At 44.5% G+C, this 20,497-nt stretch overlaps 1 protein-coding gene and 1 long non-coding RNA gene across 6 annotated transcripts; one reads left to right on the top strand and one right to left on the bottom strand.

The window, feature by feature from the left end:
- Positions 1 to 1,027: 1,027 nt before the first annotated feature.
- On the bottom strand, positions 1,028 to 19,241 carry AAR2 (AAR2 splicing factor). Of its 5 annotated transcripts, none has more exons than XM_036418567.2 (4): positions 19,156 to 19,241; positions 15,787 to 16,594; positions 11,764 to 11,993; positions 1,028 to 2,266 (listed from the first exon to the last, which is right to left on the bottom strand). In XM_036418567.2, the coding sequence occupies exons 2-4, from the start codon at positions 16,541 to 16,543 to the stop codon at positions 2,099 to 2,101; spliced, it is 1,155 nt and encodes a 384-aa protein (XP_036274460.1). In that variant the 5' UTR covers positions 16,544 to 16,594; positions 19,156 to 19,241; the 3' UTR covers positions 1,028 to 2,098. The 5 variants fall into 5 exon arrangements, with proteins under 5 accessions (XP_036274460.1, XP_036274458.1, XP_036274456.1 ...); XM_036418565.2 differs by having other exon boundaries at positions 19,139 to 19,205; XM_036418563.2 differs by having other exon boundaries at positions 18,852 to 19,199.
- On the top strand, positions 3,036 to 14,775 carry LOC118707758. Its single transcript, XR_004984386.2, has 3 exons — positions 3,036 to 3,271; positions 6,566 to 6,567; positions 14,456 to 14,775. It is a non-coding gene; the product is annotated as an uncharacterized LOC118707758 (long non-coding RNA).
- Positions 19,242 to 20,497: the final 1,256 nt, after the last annotated feature.

Raw genomic sequence — 20,497 nt, forward strand, 5'->3', positions numbered from 1 at the left:
ACATGACCCAACTTCTAGGTGCTGCCCTGGCAATGCCAGTGGGAGACAAATTCTGACCTGATGGAGGGCCGGGTACACTGCAATGCTGTCACTTCAACACTGAGGGTATCCAGGCTATCTCCAGGTTGCCCGCCTCTCAATCCCTGCAGGGTGGGCCTTGTGAATCTGCACTTTTAAAAGTTATTAAAGAGCCTGGCCCAAGTGGCTCAAGGGTTAAGCATCAATCCATGAGCCAGGAAGTCATGGTGTGATTCCCAGTCAGGGCACAGGCCCAAGTTGCAGGCTCGATCCCCAGTGTGGATCGTGCAGGAGGCAGTGGATCAATGATTCTTTTTCATCATTGATGTTTTTCTCTCTCCCCCTTCCTCTCTGACATCAATAAAAAAAATTTGAGATATGTTACATACCATAAATTCACCACTTCAAAGTGTACACACTTTTCAGTGGATTTTAATATATTCATAAGACTGTGCAACCATCACCCCTAATTCTAAAATCTTTCACCCCAAAAAGAAACTCTACACTCATTTGCATCATTCCCCATTCCCCTCTCTCAGTCCCTCTCAACCACTAATCTGTCTCTATGGATTTGTCTATTCTGGACAATTCAAATGAATGGAATCATAATATGTCCTTCTATGTCTGGCTTCTTCCATTCAGCACAATGTTTTCCAAGTTCATCCATGGTGCAGCACAGATCAGGACTTCATTCTTTCGGAATCCACACTTTTAACAAGCTCCCCAAGTACTTCTGATGAGTGGGCTTTGAGGAGGAAAAGGACAGCAAATTCACAGAAGGCAAAACCTCTGGTGTTTATACAGATACAGGCCCTCAATCCCACCAGGTGTCTCTGTCTCAGAAGCCCCACTGGTGACAGGAAGCAGCGCTGGCTGCCTGCCTCCTCCTGAGACTCAGAGGTTGGGTGAGTGTGTCCTGTGCCAGGAGGGAGATGTGTGTCTGTGGACAGTGGCCTGGCTGCTCTGGGGTCTGGGCAGATTAACTGCAAGAGAGACACACACAAGGGGATTTAGTCTCAACTCAAAGACTTTATGTACACTATGCTCCTGGAAAAACATCTCCAGGGAAACAAGTGGAACCAGCAGGAATTCTCATTTAGAAACCCGGTGTGAGCTGCAGCCTTGGAAAACAGCACAGGGATCTGACCACAGCACAGCTCAGGTCAGGATGAGGGGCCTGTGTGCCTGGAGGGCATGCCCTCAGACTGCCAGGCAATGCCAGCGTCAGTGCTCCTGTGGCTGAAAGCTCCACCGCAGGCAGGGGAAAGCCTAGGCTGACAGTCTTCTCCAGAGCTCTGAATGAAGGCACAGACTCCACCAGGGTGGGAGGCCTGTCCAGACCAAGAAAGAACCTTTCTGTTGTTGACTCTCCGGGTCATCAGGAGCAGCCATGGCCGGTTGAGGAGCCCTCCTGGGGCCATGCAGGAGGGTTGCCAAGTCCCACTTCAGGGTCTGAGGTCTCAGAACAGAACACACATGGGAGAGGCATCGCACTCATAAGGCCCCTGAAGTCAGGGCCACAACAATCTTGGGAAGATTACCCAGTGGGACCTTTGGACAGGAGGAAGGAATTTAGATGGAAAAGCAAAAACTGGTAACTTGTCAGATACATCCCAACTGTCTTCTGTGTTACGCCCTCCCCAGTCTGGGGCTCCTGAGGGGTCACATGGCCATGTTTTCTGCGATGTATCCCCATTCAACAAGAGGCAGGCTGAAATTCTGGCTCATCTCCCTCTGCCCTCTGCTTAACTTAAAAAGTCACCAACGGACATCTCTGACCCCTCGACAGTTCAGGGTTTCTTTCTAATCATCCTGTGGAATATGCAATCCGTTCTATTCAGAAGGAAGTAGGTTGCTTGCTGAGGCAGGTCTCTCCCAAGAGCTTCTGTAAGAGTCCACCTGGCAGTCAGTCAGGTAGCACCAAGGCCAGGCTGATGCAGCCCCTTTGGCACTAAAGGAATGTATGTAGTGGTGAAGGAGGGAATTCTGGCTCCGTCTCTGCCGAACCATCTCGGCAGGCCCAGGAAAAGGGGTGAGCAGAGAGGTCAGGCTGCAGCTGTGTGGGAAGGTGTCTTCCCAGTTAGCCAGTCCCCACCCCTTCGGGGAGCTCCACAACCACCGGGGCGCAGTCCTCAGGCTCCGCGGCAAAGTCCCACCGAAATTTCTTGGTCAAGTGAGCTTGGAACTTCTCAGCTTTCTGCCTCAGGGTGGCATTCACAGCAATGCTGCAGGCCGAGGAAAAGAAAACCTACAGAGAACAGAGGATAAGTCACTCCTGAGAACACGGAGGGAGCTGAGAAAGCTATGGAAATTTCCTCATGATGCTCAGCTCTCTGGGGCGGGAAAATCAGCTGCTGGTGGCACAGGCCCAGGATACCTGCTGTGCTCCCCCAAACCAAGAAACAAGGTCCAAACCCTGCTGAGAAGCTGAGGCAGGACCAGAATGGAAAATTACCGTCTTGGGCAGAGAAGCCCCATTCCTCTGGCCCTGCCCCTGGGGAGGTCTCCTGGGCAGTGGGCAGTAACTGGGAGGAAGAGGGAGTAGCTTATACCAGCTGGTATGGGAAGGGCTCGGGGGCTCACAAGCCCCTGGGTCCCGTAAAACGCCAGGCCCCAGGCCAATGCGGTTGAATTGCTGCTCTAAAGGAAATGTGCCACAGGCTGCCAGTTAGAGGTCTCTGTTCCCCTAAAAAGCTTTGATGTTCTTTTTCTAAAATTGTGATAACACATACATAACACAAAGCTACCATTTTAACCAATTTTTTACATTATCATTTAAAAACCTGTGTTAAATACACATAACAAAATATTTACAAATGTTAATCACTTTTAAGTATACAGTTCGAGGCATTAAGTATATTCACATTGTTATGCAACTATCACCATCATCCATCTCTTCAACTTTTTCCATCTTTCCTAAATGAAACTCTGAACCCATTAAATAATAATTCCCTATTTCCCCCTCCCCCAGCCCCTGGCAGCCACCACTCTACTTTCTGTCTCCAGGAATCTGAATATTCTAGGTACCTCACATACGTAGAATCATATAATACTAAGCCTTTTGTGACTGGCTTATTTCACTTAGCACACTGTCCTCCAGGTTCATTCATGCTACAGCCTGTGTCCGAGTTTCCTTCTTCCTGAGGCTGGTGTTCCATTGTATGTCTACACCACATTTTGTTTCCATTCATCTGTCAATGGCCATTTGGGTTGTTTCTACTTTTTGGCTGTTGTAAATAACACTGCTATGAACGTGGCTGTAAAAATATCTCTCAGAGTGCCTGCTTTCAATTCTTTTGAGTACATATCCAGAAGTGGAGTTCATGGATCGTAAGAAAATTCTGTTTGTTTTGAAGAACACTATACTTTCTTTCACTGTGGCTACATCATTTTACATTCCCATCAGCAATTAACAAGACTTACAATATCTCCACATCCTTGCCAACATCTGTTATTTTCTGGATGGTAGCCATCCTAATGGGTGTGAACTGGCACTTCATTGTGGTTCTGATTTGCATTTCCCCAATGATCAGTGATGCTGAACATTTCATTTGGCCATTTGTATATATTCTTTGGGGAAATGTCTATTTAAGCCCTTTGCCAATTTGTAATCAGGTTTCTGTTGTTGTTGTTGCTGAGTTATCAGTAGGAATTCTTTGTAAATTCTGGATAGTAATTCCCTGTTTTAATGTTCTTTTTTTGTTTTTGTCATCCCTCACTTGAGGATATTTTTTCCATTGATTTTTTAGAGAGAGTGAAAGGGAAGAGAGAGGGAGCGAGGGAGTAAGAGAAAGAAAACATCAAAGTAAGGGAGACAAATTGATTGGTTGCCTCCCACACGTGCCCTGTTGGGACCCGGGGATCATCCTGCAACCCAGGCATGTGACCTTGACCAGGAATCAAACCCAGGACACTCCAGTGTGCAGGCACTCTAACCACTGAGTAATGCTGGCCAGGGCTTGATTCTCTTTTTAATTCCGTTTCATCTAGTATAAACATAGGAGGGGGCAGAACAGTAATTTTCTCTACATCTGAAGCTCTATTCTGCAATTGTCCTAGATCCCAACCCCTTCTAAGAATAGCAAACCTATTAATTCCTCCTATTATTTTACTCTTTTCAAATAAGTTTTTTAAAATATCCCAATAAATCCTCAAAATGCCATGAGAAGACACACTTGAATACCTACTTTTTAGAAATGGAGAATGAGAAAAATGAAATGATTGGACCAAAGCTACCCAGAAAGGAAGTAGTTTTTCCAAGACTACCTGGTAGCCCCTCACAGACACAGGAGCCTGAGGGTGGAGGTCTCTGACCACGGTGCCCTCGCGCCACCGCTGGCCGCAGACACCACGGGAGGACTCCGGGCTCCAGGGGCCTGGACCGGACAGAGGTAACAGGCACACTCCGTGGCTGATTCCGTGGACAACGCCCTTTCTAGCCGCTTCTTCCTGTGAGCAGCAGGAGCAAGGCCTGTTTTCAGTGGTCTTTGTTTGGAGCCATTTGTGGTAGCAGGGAGAGAAGTGATGTGTGTGTGTGTCGGGAGGGAGGGGGGAGAGTAAAAGGGAGGTTTACAGAATTTGGTTTCATTAACTTGGGAATTGACTAAACAGAGGAGCGGGAAGCACAGCCACAACAAAGTGCCAGATCAATAACTAATTAGAGGGGCTGTAGGAGCTTGGTGGCGAGAGGGCAGTGGGGAAGCTGGCGGCCTGTCTGTAGGCAGCTCATAGAGCGTGCCATGGAGCACTCAATAGGGAGCCCCGCTGAACTCTGGGGAGGGGCCTGGTACGGGAGCAGAGAAGCCTGTTTCAGACAGCACGAGCTCCAAAGGCCCTAACACCCATGAGCTTGTGCTCAGAGGTCCTGGGGAACCTGCTAGTTGAATTATCAAAAGCCTCCTCTTGCTCCCCTCCTTACTCAGTAAATTATACTTTCTCTACACAGCCTTTCCTCTCCACCCACACTGAGCAGTGGTCCTAACATGCTCTACTGCCTCTTCCGCGCCTCTACACACATGCTTTTCTCCTACTTGTAACACCCTTCCCCGGTTTCCTTCTCCTTCATCTAGCTAATTTCTACCAGTAACTCAGCTCAGCTCCCACATCACCTCCTTTAGGGCGTCTTCTCAGACCAAGGATGGCACAGGTGCTCCTCCATGCTCCCCCAGTGCTCAGAGTTACCGCGATCATATCCTCAATCTCTATTAGGTAACATCCACTTAGAGTTGAACTCTCCCGAGAGATGAGGAGCAACTCCACAGCAATGACTCTTTTTCACAGCTGCATTCTGCTCCTGGCACAGACTATGACATACATCCATTTTTGGTTCACTTTAGTAGTGCCTGGTACCAAATAATTGCTCAATAATTATGTGACAGTCCTGGACAGAATTAGGGACTCATCCTGAGGAGGAGGTGGCTTATTTACTAGACCCCTGCAGGCCACCAGCTCATAAACCACCTACCGTACTTATAAAAATGTCCACGCTGAAATGACCTGCTCCAACCTGTCCCCCTAGCACTGGGCCTGAGCTGCCACTCTGGCATTTCTCCAGTGCTTGCGACATGTGTTCCTTATGAGCCGGGAATGAGTCCGAATTATCCATGTGTCCCACGTGGCATCTTGCCTGGCACAGAGTTAGGCCCACAGGACATTCACTGAAAGGATAAGGAGATGCAGGGACTGCCCTGCATTTGTCAGTGGCCAGTAGTGAGAGGTTGGAACAGGCTGGGCCCACTCTCATCACTCACCCTTCCCACCCCTCTCTCAAACAGTGCCTGGTAATAAAATCAACCAGAAGCAGGTAAATAGAAGCCTTAAGTCTGAAAAATAAGGCTTCTAATTTGTAAAGTGTTTTGTCCTTCTTAAAGAACTTATCAATCTAATCTTTACTACAAACCTGGGAGGTAGGACGGCAGGAAATGACTATCCCCATTATACAGATGAGAACAGCGATAAATGCTGAGCAAGTAAGTGAAAACGTTGAGCAAGATCCAGTCGGAAAAAGAAATCTCAATCCTTTTCCCTATCAAGACCTTCTTCCAGTGTTGACACGGATTTGATACATCCTTCGTATTTTCAGCATTGCCCTGGAGAGCCAAGGGGCTTGGCGACCAGGTGCTTCTGGGACTGTCCTCTCTGCAGGCCTTCAGGATCCAGGGCACAGGCCCAGTTGACTTTTTTTTTTTAAATTAGACTTAAAAAAAAATTAGCATTATTGAGACATAATATTTACATACAATTAAATTCACCCATTTAAAGTGTTTGATGGGTATATACATGACAAATGCATATACCCATGCAACCACTATATGATATAATCAAGATTAATATATACTTATAGTTTTTCTTTTTCCAGTTCTATGAGTTTGAAGGACATATCATCACCATTAGGATAGTTCCATCACTCTAACGAACACCCTTGTGCTGACCTTGGTGGTCAAACCCTCCCTTATCCCTCACCTCTGACATTCACTGACCTATTTTTATTTTTATCCCTTTAGTATAAAAACTTGATATTTTAAAAACTCACAATCCAGAAAAGGAGATGTTTAGACTATACCCAGTTTCCAAGCAATAATTTACTTTGGTTCTCTTATTTTTAGATTAATTTAATGCCTTCTTCAGGAAACTTTGTAATCATCTGGTTATTTTATCAAAGTGAAATCAAGTAAACATTTTTAGCAACACTGAGAAATGAATCCTCTTAATATAGGAAGAATAATCCTGGACATTAAAAAAAAATATTTTGAAATAGGATAACAACATTACACAAACAACTACATTTATTTAAAACTAAAAGTACATCTATTTGGTATTTTTTCTAAATATAAAAAAGGTATTACTACTTTTATCACTAAGTCTGCATATTATAAAATCATAAATTACTTCAGTCAGAAATGCAAAAGCCACCGAGACCGGTTTGGCTCAATGGATAGAGCGTCGGCTTGGGGACTGAAAGGTCCCAGGTTCGATTCCGGTCAAGGGCATGTACCTTGGTTGCGGGCATATCCCCAGTAGGGGGTGTGCAAGAGGTAGCTAGTCGATGACTCTCTCTCTCATCGATGTTTCTAACTCTCTATCTCTCTCCCTTTCTCTCTGTACAAAATCAATAAAATAAAATAATTAAAAAAAAAGAAATGTAAAAGCCTTCTTTTAGGCCCAAGTTAAATAGAGTTCAGTCAGGTCACCTGAGAAATTTAAAATACCAAGGTAGCTGAGTCAATGTCTTATCCTGCTTTTTTAATGAAATTTCTGAAATTTTTCAATTCCCAAATGGTTTTTCAGTTTAGACTAAAACAAGCCACTGACAGGACATTTTATCTCTACTTGTAGAAGAAGAAAGTGGTGTTAAAAGCAAGACTATCACTTCCCAATGATTGCCAGGACAATGAAAAGCAGTGGGAATAATTCTGAGATCAGTTTAAAGAATTTGTGATGTTTTGTCTGGGGCTTGAATATATGAGAGCTCACTGAAGGCATTAGAATCAAAGCTCAGCCTTGCGACCTATTAGTGCTGGTTGTCTTGGGCAAAATTATGTGACCTTCTGATCTTATTTCCCTTGTATAAAGTGGGATTATAGCCTTAATTTTGAGCATTGTTTTGAGGGCTAAATGAGATAATGCACAGTAAGTATAAAAAAGTAATAGACAGCTGATGGCGGGAAGTTTGGGAGTAGGTAGGTGAAATAGATCGTAGATGGTATGATGATAAAAACACTATAGACATCATTGTTAGAGCCAACGTTTTTTCTCAAGAGTTAAAGATGGACACTGGCATTTAGAATACTAATAAGAAATAAAGCTAGAAAGCATATATGGCCCATTGTGACTAAAAGTATTTTTTAAAAAACAGGTTACATGACTATATGCCTAAATGCTATGCAATCAGCAATAAGAATTCTTATTTTGCATATAATTCACTATTAAATTCATATTATCGTTTCATTGGTTTTAAACAAATTATGGTGACTCAAGTAGCTTTAAATAAAAGAAAAAACTATCTATTTTTGTAAAACAAATAATTTTTATTCAAGCTAAATCCATGGGATTTGTAAAAACCAGTGGCATTTATTCAAAAGGGCCTCTGACGGCAGAGGCCATTACATGGCTCCTTTGAGTGCTCACACACAAACACCAGCCCCTCTCCGAGGGGAGTAGCCATTTAAGCTCCTAAGGAAGAAAGCCAGTTCCACTTACTTGACCACCTGGGGGGAGAGCAGGCGGCTGGCTAAGAAAGGCTTTTATGGGCTGATTCATTCTGTCATAAACACCCCAAGTGAGTGAGTACCTGTATGGGGGCACTGAATTCTCACCGCCAAGGTGGCATCGACTTAACTTTCCATTAAAAAAAGTTTTATAATAACCTTCTCTATACTGTGTCTGTTGAAATCTCAGTCATCCTTCAAGCTCAGTGTCAAATGCCATCCCCCCCACACACACACACACGCACGCACACAAATACACATCTTTTGCAAAAAGCCATTCCGGATCTTCTATCCCCTCAACTCTCAACCGCAGTCTGAATTAACCAATTTCTCTTTGGTGCTCCAAATGCCCTTTGATTAGAATTCACTGTTCATATCTATCACATTAGAGCCATCTATATTACCATAGGAATTACACTCTATCTAATAACAAATAACACGAAAATGTAAGTGTTAGGCCTTGACTAGGTGTTTAAATAGCCAGATGAACGAAACAGGCTTTGGGTGAAAGTTCAAGGCTAAGCGGGCAGTCAGGCAGACAATATGTGACTTCATCAAGGACAGCCTGTGCAGTATGATATTGACAAGTACAAAGGAGGTTAACAGTTTGAAAGGAGAGAGATCAGGTGTGGCTTCATGGAGTGGGATGTTTTGAGGGCATCTCATAGGATAAAAAATACACACCAGGCAGAGGGAAAGTCAGGTTCCCTCTGCATGACACTTCACACCCATGTCTTCATCAGTCATGCCAGATGGAAAGTTCTAGAGATCTGCCGTGCTTATAGTTAACAATATGTTCTATGCACTTAAAAATCTGTTAAGAGGGTAGACCTCTTGTTATGTGGGGGTTTTTTTACAGCATTTTATTATTTTTTTTTTAAGAAGGCATGAAACAGCACAGCATGTCTGGGGATCTGCAAGGAGACCATGTCACTGGAGTTGATGGAGGAAACAGGGAGACGAAGGAGAAGCCAGAGAAGAGGTTAGGAGTCAGACAGATCAGATCTTGTGACCCATTCTTGGGCTTTTAACTTTCTACACCAGTGTTTCCCAAACTTCTCTCATGAGGAGAATCACCTGGTGGAGTTGTTAAAATACAGATTCCTTGCCGAAACCGGTTTGGCTCAGTGGTAGAGCGTCGGTCTGCGGACTGAAAGGTCCCAGATTCGATTCCCGTCAGGGGCATGTACATTGGTTACGGGAACATCCCCGATCGGGGGTGTGCAAGAGGCAGTTGGTCGATGTTTCTCTCTCATCAACGTTTCTAGCTCTCTATCTCTCTCCCTTCCTCTCTGTAAAAAAATCAATAAAATATATATATTAAAAAAAATACAGATTCCTGAATCCCAACTAAGAAGTGCTAAACTGGAATTTTTGGGAACATATAGGTTTTGGTTCCCAAAAATTCTAGTTTAGCACTTCTTAGTTGGGATTCAGGAATCTGTAGTTTAACAACTCCACCAGGTGATTCTCATCATGAGAGAAGGTTGGGAAACACTGTTCTAGACAATGAGGGGTCGTAGAGAAATAGGATCACATGTGCATTTTAAAGCAGCAACTCAGGCGGCAAAGTGGGAGACAGATGGACTGACAAGGTAGGCATGGAAGTTGACAGACTGATGCAGCCTAGATGAGACCAAAAGGTGTGGGTTAGGGAAATGGTACCAGGCAGGACTGCCTTCTAAAACACACTGCTTTCTGGAGTTATTTGGTTAATTCGTTTATTTTCCTACCAAAATGTGAGCGGAAAGTCAGGGACTCTGTCTTGCTCACAGTTATATTTCTAGTCTTGTCAGGTGCTCAGGAAACACCTGCTAAATCAATGAACAAATCTCCGGAGGGCAGGAACCCTGGCCAATCCGCAAAACTTCCAGGAGAATGTTGTATTTAAAGAAAGGATGCTCACAAACGTGTTGATTTTTTTTTTTTTTTTAAGGCACGTGTTTTGGGTTTTTCAAAATAAGAACATCAAATGTTCTTGGTGAAAAGTCCAAAGACAGAATTCTTCCACCCATCAGCTTTGCACTCCCCAACGGGGCATCTAGCAATCCAGCTGGGCCCTTTCTGCTTGGTAAATCATTGCTAGCAACAAAGCCGCAGCAATTAGAGCTCAGCTGTTGGTTGTGCTGACAATGGTTAGAACAGCCAGCAGCACAGTGCGGCCCTCCCATGTTTGTGCGACAGCATTAACGCACACCATGAGGGCTGCACATATTGCCGTGGACCACAGCCACCGCCAGAGGCAAGTGAGCAGGCTGATGCCTCCTACTCTGCCGTAACCCACAACCCACTAACGTGGTGGGGCTTTTCCCTGCAGAGGAAGGATAAAAGGATTTAATTTCTCTTTTATATTGAGAACCAATAAAAGGGCAGTTTTATAATTCATCTGAAGTGCAATACACCAGGCTCAAGCCATCAGCCTGACTGACTCATCCCGATGGTCTGCACAAGTCCTCCGGCTGCCAGTTTCAAGTCCGCTGCCTGCTCGCAGGGACTCTCCCAACAGTCTGCTGGTTTCAGAAAGTGTCCTGTACCTCTGCCAACAGGCATGACGGTGTCTCCACTGCTTTCCATGGGGCGTGGGGGGCTACACTGTATTCAATACGCAGGCCTGAATACAAATGCACAAATCCTGACTCTGCCACTTAGCAGCTGCGAACTTACGTAAGTTCCTTAACCTTTCTGAGTCTGTGTTCCCATTCGTGAAATGGAATAATCCTATCTGCCTTGCAGCACTCCAGAGAAATCAAACAAGGAAACCCATATAGTGTGATAAACCCGGTGCCTGATACCCAACAGGACCTTAATGAATGTTTGTTCAGTCCCTAGTCCTGTGTGGCATGAGAGGGAGGTCAGTGAATGCCACCCTGAGGGAGCAGGTCTCGTGGGGGGCTAACATACAGGGAGAGAAAAGCAGCTCACGGGCCGGAAACTATGGAAACTGCCAGTTTGCAGCTCTGCCTTGAGAAAGTTAGGAAATGTGAGTGACAGAGGCTGTCCCAAGAACATAAAGGAAGCTAATCTGTTTGCAAAGGGAGGAAATAGCACAGGATGAAGATTGTTTTTTGAAGCTTCTTCCCTAATTACCACTCATAATGAAAATTTAATTGCCAAGTTAAAAGCAAATTTCACTTTTTCTGTCAGAATCTCTGCAGAAACTGGCACATTTTGTTTGACACAGGAAATCAAAGTTACTTTAATGCTGAAATGAGATCTAAAGAGCTGCAGATGTTCCAAACTCTGTCCTATGGGTTGCAGCTATGGCTACGGGGAGAAGGAAAAACTGTTTTGAGCTGAGTAACTCAAAGGGGTGGAGGCATTCAAATCCCAAGCACTCCAGTGCCAGGCACTCTGGGCGCAGGTGGGGAGAGGGTGGTACAGAGAAAGGGTATCTGGCATCAAGGAGCTTAAAACGAATAGGAGAGGGAGAACCAGAAAACGGCTCAAGGTTGGGAAACTAAAATTCAGAAAACTTTGGGTCATGAACGAATAGCCAGAAACAAAAAGGTACCCTTCTCAGGGCGCACAGACTGCTCACCTGCAGCGTGCTGGTGAGGAAGTTGTTCTGGGAGACGATGTCCACAAAGAAGTCAGGGGGGATCTCGCCGAGCTGGTGGTACAGGATGGAGATGAGGTTCACGTAGAGGGTGTGGTGCTTCACCATGGCTTCCTCGGAGCGGCACAGCAGGTTCAGGAGCTGCTTCCAGTGCTCGAAAGCCTCGTACACGTTCCCCAGCAGGAAGCACACAAAGGCAAACTGGAGCTCACCTGCAAGGCACAGAGAGGAGAAGAGGACCAGCTGGCTCTATAAGCCTGGCAGTCCCGCTGGGCCTCAGCAAGAGGCGGTCTTTTCTCCTTGTCACTCCTGCAGGGGCCAGCATGGGGTCTTGCGACAAGCCGGTCCTTAATAAAAGTGTGCTGAACGGCTCTAAGTTTGGGTTTCTGTAAAATCAGACTGCAGGAGAAGAGGTACACCTAGTATTTGCCTGGCATTTAGAGAGTTTACAAAATGTGGTCATGGATATCATGTCAAGAGGATCCCAAACCTGGCCGCCTATCAGAATTACTAGAGGAGCTTGCTAAAAATACAGCAGCCCAGGCCTCACCCGCAGAGATCCTGGCTGAGATAGATGATTTGTAGCTCTAATTCTGAAGCAGATCATCTGCTTCAGGTTCAGGGGAAATGCTGTATTACCCCCATGGAACCCTCAGCCCAACTCCGCAAGGTGATCAGGAAAAGGTGGCATTTGTCTCATTTTATATATGAGGCCAAGGGACGTGCACAAGGTCACACACATCTAACCCCGAGGAATGTGACCGATGAAAAGAGAAAACAGATTTTCTGTTGGCTGGAAACAGTTCTAGAGCCTCCCAGAAGAGGGAAATTTGAGAGGACTTGTTCCAGGGTCGATTGTTTAATCACAGTGCTCTATGGTTTAATCTCTACAAACAACTTGGTGGGAAAGAGCATGGGCTCTGGAGCCAAACTGCCTGTGTTCGAATCTCAGCTCTACCACTTAGCAGCTGTGACCCTGGGCACGTTACAGTACTTAACCTGCTCAATTTCCTTATTTACAGTGAGGATTAAATAAATGAATATATGTAAAGCATTTAAAATAATGTATGGCTCAAAGCAGCACTCAATAAATATTAGTTATTATTCCAACATTTCCATCGGATGCCTGTCTCACACAAAGAGACCTGATGATCTAGGTCAGTGGTCGCCAACCTTTCCGACCTCACAGACCACCAGTGATCCATGAACCACCGGGTGGCCATCGCTGATCTACATGCCATTGTAGTTGGCCAAGCAACTGGTTACCAAACTGGTTACCAAAAGATACTGCTGCTCATCAGAGATGTTCTGTCTCTCCTCAAATTTAATGAGGGCTTCTGTGGACCAACATATGGGTCATCAAAACAACAGAAGCACTCAAACACATGTGACAAGCTATTGGTAGTTACCTGGTAGGACATTTGACCGATCTTTTCAAAATATGTAGCCAAATTTTCTTTGTGTGATAGAGCTTAATGATATCCTCTTCAGTTGGCTTTTCCTGGCTGGCTTGTGAAAACATGAGCTTATTCTCTGAATTTGGGGCATTTATTTAAATTTGTGCATTTCTGGCCTACTCTAAAATTATGAGATCAGAAATAATTCCGAAGAGCTGTCATGCAGATACAAAGTTATCCCTACAACAGACCTTTTCACGAGATTACTTTAAAGAACTGAAATGTCTTAGAAGTAGAAAACAGGATTTCTGTTCATTTTTAAGCCAGAATTTCAACTGTTACTTATTAAATGAAAATACTGTGTAATGCATTAAAATACATTCATTAAAATGTCCCTCCTTATCAGCTGAGACAATGATTTAAAAGGCCCTATATTAAAACTTTCACTGATGTTCCAATAAAAAAAAATGCAAATACCTAGGCAACTTGTAAAATATACTGTATACATATAAATAGCTGTTGAAGATGGGATGAATGTTTGCTGTCACTAGTGACTGAAGAAAATACAGTTGACTCTTAAACAACATGGAGATTGAGGAGCAGACATTCTGTGCAGTCAGACTTCACAAAAACTTAGTTGTCCCTCAGTATCCACAGAGGTTGGTGTTAGGACACCCACTCCCATACCAAAACCTGTGAGTGCTCAAGTCCCCCATGTAAAATGCATAGATCAACACACATGGTAGGCCCTCTGCAGCTGGGGACTCCCAATTTGGGATCAAAAACAGTACAGGTACTTATTGAGGAAAAAAATTTGCAAAATAAATGGACCCATCAGTTCAAACTTGTGTTGTTCAGGGTCAACTGTAAATTGAAATAAGACATCATTCCTATTTCAGATGGAAGAAGCCTTTGCTAAATTGCCAAGTCAAAGGTAATAGGCAACAGCTGGTGAGGACATACATGTTTTGATCCAACAATTTCAATGCTAAACACATGCAGAAATACACACAAAGATGTTTACTAGACAACACTTACAATAAGGAAAATATGAACATCTTAAAGGTCCATCTGCACTGGGCTGATTCAATAACCATGGAACTTAACCAGCCAATGAAAAGGAGTGACTATTTCAGTGACATAGAAAAATGTATATATTTAAGTAAATTACAAAATGATATATTATAATTCTATTTTTTGTAAAAAAAAATCATATATACATACAAAAATACAATTGAACTTAAAAAAGACTAAAAGAAAATACATATATAGAACAGAGGGGTGCATATATCCTTTCTTATTGGTGCATTTTCCTCCTTACATTATGGTAGTACTTTATGGCAGCTTAAGTTATTTTGCTTGCAATGTTTATGAATCGTCCTCAGTAGTAATACTATAAGCCTCTTTGTTGTATCTTTTTATACAAGAATTTAAAATATTTTCACTTTTTATTATATAAGCTTTCAATTATATACAAAAGAAAATGATACACTCGATCCCCTATGTATCCATCACTCACCTATAATGATAATCAAATTATAGCTTGTTTTATGGTTTATTTTAAATAAATACCAAATGTCATTTAAAAATAAATAAATAAATACATAGAAATTAACATAGAGAGAAGACTGAAATAAAATATCTATAGCCATAGTTAGAGGTCTATACACTGAGTGGCCAGATTATTATGATCTCTGAACGCATAATAATCTGGCCACTCAGTGTATATCCTATATAATAATCCTATATAATAAAAGGTTAATATGCAAATTGTCCCCTCAACCAGGAGTTCAACCAACCGGCAGGACAGCCAACCACCCATGTCCCCTCCCCCTGGCCAGGCTGACCAGAACCCACCCATGCGCGAATTCATGCACTGGGCCTCTATTATATATGATTACACACACACACACACACACACACACACACACACACACACACACTGAGTGGCCAGATTATTATGTGTTCAGAGATCATAATCTAGCCACTCAGTGTATATATATGTAAAAGATGGGAAGTAAATATACCAAAATGTTAAAAATGGTTATTTCTAGCTGTGGAAACTAGAATGAATTTTACTGTGTGTGGGGTTTTCTTCTATGATGAATATATTTTTGTAATAAGGGGGAAATAAAAACTATAATAATGTTTTTAAAAAGTCAATGTCCTTGTCTAAGCAGTAGAGAGACCAACACCTTGAGAGTCAGGAGCAAATTGAGGAGGAAAGTGAGAGGCCTGGGAACCAGGAGCCCCTGGCTCTGGTCTCATTTTGACCACTTAGCAAATCCTTTCCTTCTATAGACCTCAGTCAGCAAAGTGAGGGGCTGGGCCATGTCAGTGGTTCCCAAACACAGGACCTTCTGCATCAGGTTCACCTAGGGTTTGTGTTTATTAGATAAATTAGCAGATAAATCGCTGGGGCCTCACTCCAGATCCCTTGAGTCAATCTCCAGGGATAAGGCCTGGACATCTGTATCTTTACTGAGTGTATTGGGCAGCACTGCCTCCTAGCCAGCTTTAGGAACTCCTAGACCAGATAACCCAAGATATACTCCGTAATCTAATAGCCCTTCTTGGCCCACTCCCAAAGAGCTTTGTTCCTCCTCACCGAGTACATCCTGGGGGCTGCTGGGAAACTGCTTGCTGAGCACAGTCTCCAGGGCGTAGCTCAGGTCCATGCTGTGCCTGGTTATCTCTGCCGGCGTGGCGCCTGCTGGGAACATCTGTGTGGGCAGCTCTGAGAAGCGGATCTCTGTCCCGGCTTTGGGCTTCATCTCAGGCAGCCGGGCCAGGCCTTCCTGGTAGCTTTGGCACTCAGTGCCACAGCGGGGTAGATTCTGCCCCACCCGGTCCTTGGTGTGCTTCAGGGAAAGCACAGGCAACACCTCTGAGAAGGCACAGATCTGCCGGCTCTCAGGCTGCAGCCTCTCCATTGTTGCCTCACTGATGAAGCTGGTGAGTGAGATCCACTTCTTGAGCGTGGCATATGGGTAAGGCCCCAGAAACTGGTCTAGGTCCTGGAGGTTGGCCCTCATGGCCTCCACTTCGGCCTCTGGGGCTGGGGAAAGGTCTACCTCTTCTCGGGCTGAGTTCCAGCGCAGGACCGTCAGCTCCCGCTGCTGCAGGGAAAGGAAGAAGCCCATACGAGGGCCTACATCCTTGGGATTGGCCTTGTCCACTGAGCTGTAGTGGAGGAAGTGGATGCCTGGTGGAATCATCTTCACACCCCGGAACTTGGGCCCCACCTCCCAGGAGTTGTAATCAATGCCAAACTCTGTCCCCTTGGGCACATTCAAGATTATTACAGTGGCCCCTTCAAAGAAGAGGCTCTTGGCAAGCTCGGGATCCATCTGCATGGCGGCCATGGATGCAGTGATAGGTGACCAAAGGAGACGCCTTCGTATTTTTCAGAACAGCTGAAGAAGAAAGCAATCAGAGTTCGTCAGAACTTGGGAAAGAAAGCTTCATTTACTGAGCAATATCTCCCTTAATCCTCACACAACCCTACATCCATTTACAGACAAAAATATGAGGTTCAGAGAGAATTTTTGTGTTTTAATTTAATGAGCAAGAATACTCACTTCATAGCTGAAAAGACACCAGAGAAGTAACATGTTCAGGTCACACAAGGACCAACAAAGTCACATAAATTAGAACCTGGGTGCCCTGCCCTCCAGGCCAGTGTTCTTCCCACTGTCCACTCGGGATCTGCCCTCGGATCTCTCTCTCTCTCTCTCACTATGGAGGATGAAAGTAGAGGAAGCCTGAATGGTCCACTCTACACTACAATATAACTGCCTAAAACCTATTGCTAAAAAGTCCCAGAAGAATTGAGGATACTTGAATCACATACACACCCAGTTTCCCATAAGCCTCAGGGAAAGCCCAGAAACGGACAGAGGTGGAAAGTGGATGCTCAGCATCTAAAATTCACAACAACTTTAGGAAGTGGAGAGCTTTTCAACACAAACATTCCCTTCTCCTTTTACACATAAAAACCTAAAGTCCAAGGAGTGAAACAACTTCCCAAAGGGCCCACAGTCAGTGGCAACTCTGGGACACTCGTCCAGAATGATTTAGGTGCCATGGCTGACCTCCGATACGTATTTAGAATAGAAAGAGCTCAGAACACGTATTTTCCTACCTCAGTATACCTATGGGGGCATACTGTAAAATTTCTGTGGGCAGAAGCTGTCTCTGTGATATTTATAAGAATGGTTCCAACATGCATTTAAACTAAACAATTATCTACTCTTCTAGTCCCAAGACACGTACCTATTTAATTCAACAAATAACCACCGTATGCCTGCACTGTGCCAGGATCTTTACCGGGCACTAAAAAAACACATCTAGATTAAGACAGTCACTGACCTCTAGGCACTTCCAATCTAGCCAGACATCTGAACAAGACGCTAAAATGTCACAAAGAGAAGAATCAGTGGCCCGCTTAGTTCTTTTTACTCTATTTTACACAATCAAAACAAAAGAAAACAGTGAGGAAAGGAAGACCAACCCATTCCCAATGTTAAGGGTATATGTTACTGCCTAAACCCAAAAACACTACAAATGACCCTCACTTTAAATCACTTTTTTTCTTTTCTTTCATACTTCAAATCACAACAGTTTAGAGTCTCAGCCAGCATTATTATTTTTTAATGAAAAGAACAGAATAAAAAAAATTAGAGTGCATCAGGAATAATGAAGATAGTAACGGCTTTTTGAAGCTCTGTGTTTGTGTACATACTCTTAGTTGCAACATAAAATGTACTTGTTACGGTGGGGGGGGGGGGGGGGGGAGAGGGGAGGTGAAAAAGCCTGAAAGCCAATGCTCAAAATAATTTATACATCATCTTCCTATTCCCAACCCTAAATTCAGAGGTACTTTATGAATATTTGCTAAGCGAACAGCTATTACATTTAGAAAATTGCTCCTCATTTAGCCACTTTCCCTTGTGGCATCTGTGTGCTCCTCCTTGATAATTCCTTTCAATCTAATTCCATCAGCCTGTAATTCTATTCATTATATCTTCAGCAGCTGGCATGTGGCCTGACAGAGAAGATGCCCTGGAATGCAGAAAATCACATCCATCCACTTCTCTTCACCACCTCCTTAGAACAAACCGCCCTGACACTCACCCAGAGCGCCGGCCCCTCCAAGTCATTCTCCACCCACAGCTGGAGTGACCTTTTCAAAATGCCAATCTAAGCATGTGGACCCCACTTTTAACACCCTATGAGTGGTTTCCCACGTGGTTCTTGGAAAACCAAAAGTCATGGTCAGGGCCCTGGCAACTCCTCCAGCTTATTTCATACCAGGCTCCCCACACAAGCTCTGCTCCAGGCACACTGGCCTCTTTCAGACCCTCCAACGGGGAGCTCCTCGGGCTTCAAAGCTCTTCCCTCCTCTCTTTGTAAACTTTTTTTCTGATCTCAGCCCAATAATCTCTCCTCCGTGAAGCTTCCTAGGTCGGGTCTCTTGAGAAAACACTCTCATTTCACGTCCCAAGTCAGCAATTTTGTCCAATTTTAATGGAGGATTGTCACCTCCACGAGATTTGATTCTCTTTATACCTCGAGCACATACTAGACACTTGATAAACACTTATTTAATAAAAAAATGGTTATCCATTTTGTAGTTGAGAAACAAAGGCTCCTTCCGGGGGAAGACCTTACCAGAAAGTTTCACAGAGCCGGACAGAACCAGGTCGGGTGCAGGCAAGGTCTCGGGTCCCCACGTTGTGAAGTTAGGAAAGTCCTTAGTTACCCCGGTGACGGGGCGTACCGGGGACGCGCTCTCTGCGACGGTTTCTCGGGGGAAAGGCCTTTAGAGACACCAGGGTCCCACCACCAGCCCCCAGACCGCAGCGAGGCGCCCTAGTCCAGGGCACTCCGCGACCCCCGGCGGAGAACAAGTGTGGCCCCGCTACACAAACAACGAGAGAAAAGGAATTAAAACAGACCAGGAAGCCGCGCTCACCAGCTCAGGTGCCGGGCCCGCTCACGCACCGCGGAAGCGCACCGGAAGTCCGCTTTGGCGCCGGACAGGAGCTCCGGGAAAAGCGCCCGGGCAGATCACTAGGCCGCGGGACAAGCGGTCCGCGCCGGCAGGTTCCGCCCCATAATACCTTTTGCTTTTAGTTTCTCGTTTTAGCTCCAGAACCGTGGGTAACAACTAAAATAAATAAATAAATAAATAAATAAATAAATAAATAAATAAATAAATAAACAAACAAACAAACAAACAAACATAAAAATAAAAAATATATATTTTTATTGGTTTTTTACAGAGAGGAAGAGAGAGGGATAGAGCGTTAGAAACATCAATGAGAGAGAAACATTGATCAGCTGCCTCCTGCACACCTCCCACTGGGGATGTGCCTCAACCAAGGTACATGCCCTTGACCTGAATCGAACCTAGGACTCTTCTGTCCACAGGCCGATGCTCTACCCACTGAGCCAAACCGGTTTCGGCTCGTGAGTAACAACTTTTGTCAAAATGTGCATTTCATGTCCTGTTCCAGAAACACATCTACCAGCCAAGTTCTGTTGGTCTCAATCAGTCCTGGTTACTGTAGCTGGGGTCAAGGTCATGGCTGCTTAGTAGCCACTGACAGATGCTCAGTCGTGGTCCTGGTCAGCCAACGTCTACCCGAGTGACAGTGTCATGGAGCCTTAACTTCCAGCCACACTCAGGCCTGAGAGAGAGCCTCAGAAACTCAGGTCCCAGCCCAGAGAGAAGTGGTCTCAATAGCAGTAGTCACCACCTTGGTCTCTCCAGCCATAATCACCAGTGTCCTCCCGCCAAACAGTTCTAATCTAATACTTCCGTCAGGCTGAAACCCGTCCCTGAGGGTGGGAACCTGCCTGGCTTATTCTCAACTGTTTCCCTGGAACAATGCCAGGCACAAAGGTTCAGCTCAGTACATATATTATGCATTTAACTAATAACAACAATTTGGTATTAATAAATAGCTTCTATTTGAAAGCCCAGTATTATGCTGGGTGGTTGTATTAGTCAGGGTCCACCCATGAAAACAGAATTAAAAGGATGTATATAATAAGAGATTTATTGCTTGTATTAAGGAACTGGCTTATGTGATTGTGAGGGCTGACTAGGTAAGTCCAAAATCCATAGGGTAGGCCATTCACTTATGATTTCTAAACCTTACATTGCCCTAGTAAGCAGGCGTTAGCGTCCCTGGCTTACAGAAGAGAAAAATGAGGCTCAGAGAGGATACACTGCAAGAGAGTGGCAGAGCTAGAATGAAAACCAAGGTCTGACGGGCTGTTCTTGTCTCTAGCTTCTCCTTAGCATGTCT

The sequence above is a fragment of the Pipistrellus kuhlii genome, unplaced genomic scaffold, assembly GCF_014108245.1.
Source record: "Pipistrellus kuhlii isolate mPipKuh1 unplaced genomic scaffold, mPipKuh1.p scaffold_m20_p_6, whole genome shotgun sequence".
NCBI lineage: Eukaryota > Metazoa > Chordata > Mammalia > Chiroptera > Vespertilionidae > Pipistrellus > Pipistrellus kuhlii.

Bases quoted from the DNA above. Each gene is read 5' to 3' on its own strand.
- AAR2 (XM_036418567.2), bottom strand. From the start codon at position 16,543: ATGGCCGCCATGCAGATGGATCCCGAGCTTGCCAAGAGCCTCTTCTTT. The intron at 11,994-15,786 runs GTGAGGAGGAAC...TGTGCCTTGCAG, and splicing joins CAGCCCCCAGGATGTACTCG to GTGAGCTCCAGTTTGCCTTT. The intron at 2,267-11,763 runs GTGAGCAGTCTG...TGTTCTCTGTAG, and splicing joins TCCTCACCAGCACGCTGCAG to GTTTTCTTTTCCTCGGCCTG.